This window comes from Octodon degus, unplaced genomic scaffold (genome assembly GCF_000260255.1).
Source record: "Octodon degus isolate 3935 unplaced genomic scaffold, OctDeg1.0 scaffold00287, whole genome shotgun sequence".
In the NCBI taxonomy this organism is placed as follows: domain Eukaryota; kingdom Metazoa; phylum Chordata; class Mammalia; order Rodentia; family Octodontidae; genus Octodon; species Octodon degus.
The window spans coordinates 785331-787910 of record NW_004524863.1 but is presented as its reverse complement, the minus strand read 5'-3'; the positions used below and the strand labels follow the sequence as shown (position 1 = coordinate 787910).

The window sequence follows — 2580 nt, the reverse complement described above, 5'->3', positions numbered from 1 at the left end:
CCCGGGATTGAACTCAGGCCCTTGCACTTGCTGGGGAAGTGCTTATTCCACTGAGCCATCTCCCCAGCCCCTCAAAATAAAATTAAAATAATAAAAGTGCAAGCCAGATCATCTCACTTCATTGCTTTGAAATATGTAATAGGCAGGCATGGGGGCAGATCACATGCCTATAATCCCAGCTACCTAGGAGGATGAGGCAGGAGGGTCACAAGCTGGAGGTCAGCTGAGGTAACTTAGCATGACCTGATCACAAAATGAAAATAATGTTGGGGATACAACTCAGGGGTATGGTGTCTGCCTAGCATACATATTCTCTGGGTTTAATCCCTAGCACCAGTGCCACCAAGACAAAAAAAAGAAATCATTTCCAGTGTACTTCCAGTAACTCTAAGTCTCTACACAAGACCTGTAAGAGTGCTTGCTCTTGCCCTGTGCCTGACCTCTCCTCACCTTGCACCATGTTCCAGGAAATGCTCCAAGAGTGTTCAGGCTGCTTTTGGTTTTCTTTCTATACCTTGACTACACCTAACTCATTTCTGCTTTTTGGGACTTTTGATTTTACTGCTGCCCTTTGCCTAAAAGAATGATCCTCCTCTGGATCTTAACGTAGGAAGGTCCCCTTATCATCCAGGTCTCACCTCAGCTGTCTCCTCTTCAATGCCTGTCTTACCTAAACCTGCCACCTTGGGCTGGCAGCTCCGTGGTAGAGCTCAATCCCCAGCCCTGACAATAAATAAATAAATAAATAAATAAATAAATAAAAAGTAATGCCAGGTGTGGTGGCACACATTTGTAGTCCCAGCACTTAGGAGGCTGAGACAGGGGACTGCAGTGAGTTCAAGGCCAGCCTTGGCTATAGAGTGAGATCCTGCCTCAAAAACTAAACAAATATGGAATTCAGAAAGCAGCATCTCTAGCACGGCTCTTCTACCCCTGGGAATGTGCCTGGCATCACAAGGGATGCCCACCCTCAGGAGGTAAATTCTGGAGGTAGACGAGAGGCTACTGACTTAGGCTGTTACCAAATACTACTCACCTCTCCACACACGACTCACCTCAAATGACAGTACCAGAAAACAGCCCTGCCAGTGTAGGGAGGGAACCTGACACACCTGTGACCCTTACACTGCCAGAATAACTAGGGCCACCCATCCATGTATCTCTAATGGCAGTAGGCCACAAAGGGATAGGAAGGTTTAAGTCAAGGCTTGGCTGCCACTTTTGGAATATGGTCTGTTCTTTTTTTTTTTTTTTTCAGCTTAAGTGTCTGTGTTCTTTTGGGTGGTCAGAAACTACAGAGAAAGTAAACTTAGGGTTAAAGGGAGCCCTTCGGAGTTATCTAAGCAGCAAAGGAGACCTAACTGACTGGCATCCTGGTTTGGAAAATGGGATTACTTACAGTTGGCCAGAGTGGCAGAGAACTACTTTTTTTTGTTTGGTTGGTTTTTTTTGGTGGAACCAGGGACTGAACTCAGGCCCTTGTGCTTGCCAGGGAATCACTTATCCACTGAGCCATCTCCCCAGCCCCTAGAACTACTTGATTATTTGCAAAATGACCATAATGGTCATGTAGGATGATGTCCTATCAATGCATCTGTTAAGGGTTCATCTCTCTCACTGAACTTGCCTAGTCAGCCTGGACTACTCCCCAAACTGCCAAGGAAGATGCACCTGACTCTGGTCTGGCAAGGCTGCCAGAGAGAGACCAATTGAAGGTGGCAGCTCTCTTATCAAAATGCAAACTGCTGCTTCTATCAGCAGATCCCAGGAAGAAAATGGGTCTGTAAATCCAATTCCATCCTTCCTACATATGAGCCATCAGGCAGGTGAGAGAGGACGGCATTGGCTGATTATCTGAAGTGCTCACCATCTAAATGTAGATGGGAATCCAGAAGGTCAGTCAGAGTTCCTACAGAAGAAGGGCAGCTGTTGTCAAGCTATCGTCAGAAGAAATAAGCCACTGACTATCTCACGGCAGGAAGTCCCAGCACTGCCTTGGAACTAAGGACCTAGGGAACCAGGCTCAAGGCAGATTCCAGAGATCATTCTTTTATAGCTATCCCTGCTCCCTGTACCTGACCTCTGTTGGGCTGGGGAGGGAGAGCAGAATACAGGGATGGCTCCATACACCCAAGTCAATGGATATTTTCCACCAGTGCACCTGCCATGCTGCGTCCACAGGCCCGACCAGACAACTCACCTGAACTGGCTCCTCCAAGACTCCACTGCAAATCGGGCAGATAAGGTCTTCGTCAACATCCCCCTGGAAACGGGTTACATCATACCCCATGTCTCATCACTGAAACCCAGGTCCTAGGAACACAGACAGAAAAAGTGGCCAGCTCAGAAAAGCCCAAGCATGAACTCATTCCCAACATCTGTTCACTGATCTCACAAATATTTGAGTCTGCTACGTTCCAGTCATTTGGGCAAAGATAAAATAAAGCTGACTCAATATTAGTCCTAGGCCAGCGAGATAGCTCAGCGGTCTAAAGTGCCTGTTTAGGCAAACTTAGGCAAGTGCGAGGGGACCACGTGCTGTCCCAGCCCTGCCCCCAGGGTATGCTATGCTACCCTGTC

The 2580-nt window shown here is 47.5% G+C and overlaps 1 protein-coding gene across 3 annotated transcripts in view; it reads right to left on the bottom strand.

Annotated features, from left to right (window-relative positions):
• The window catches only part of Rnf41 (ring finger protein 41), a 44168-nt gene that overhangs the window by 6751 nt on the left and 34837 nt on the right, over positions 1-2580 (bottom strand). For all 3 annotated transcript variants that reach the window (XM_023707357.1, XM_023707356.1, XM_004647074.3), the window contains exon 3: positions 2201-2313. In XM_023707357.1, the coding sequence (XP_023563125.1) occupies positions 2201-2290 (90 nt within the window). In that variant the 5' untranslated portion in view covers positions 2291-2313. The remainder of the gene's footprint in view (positions 1-2200; positions 2314-2580) is intronic.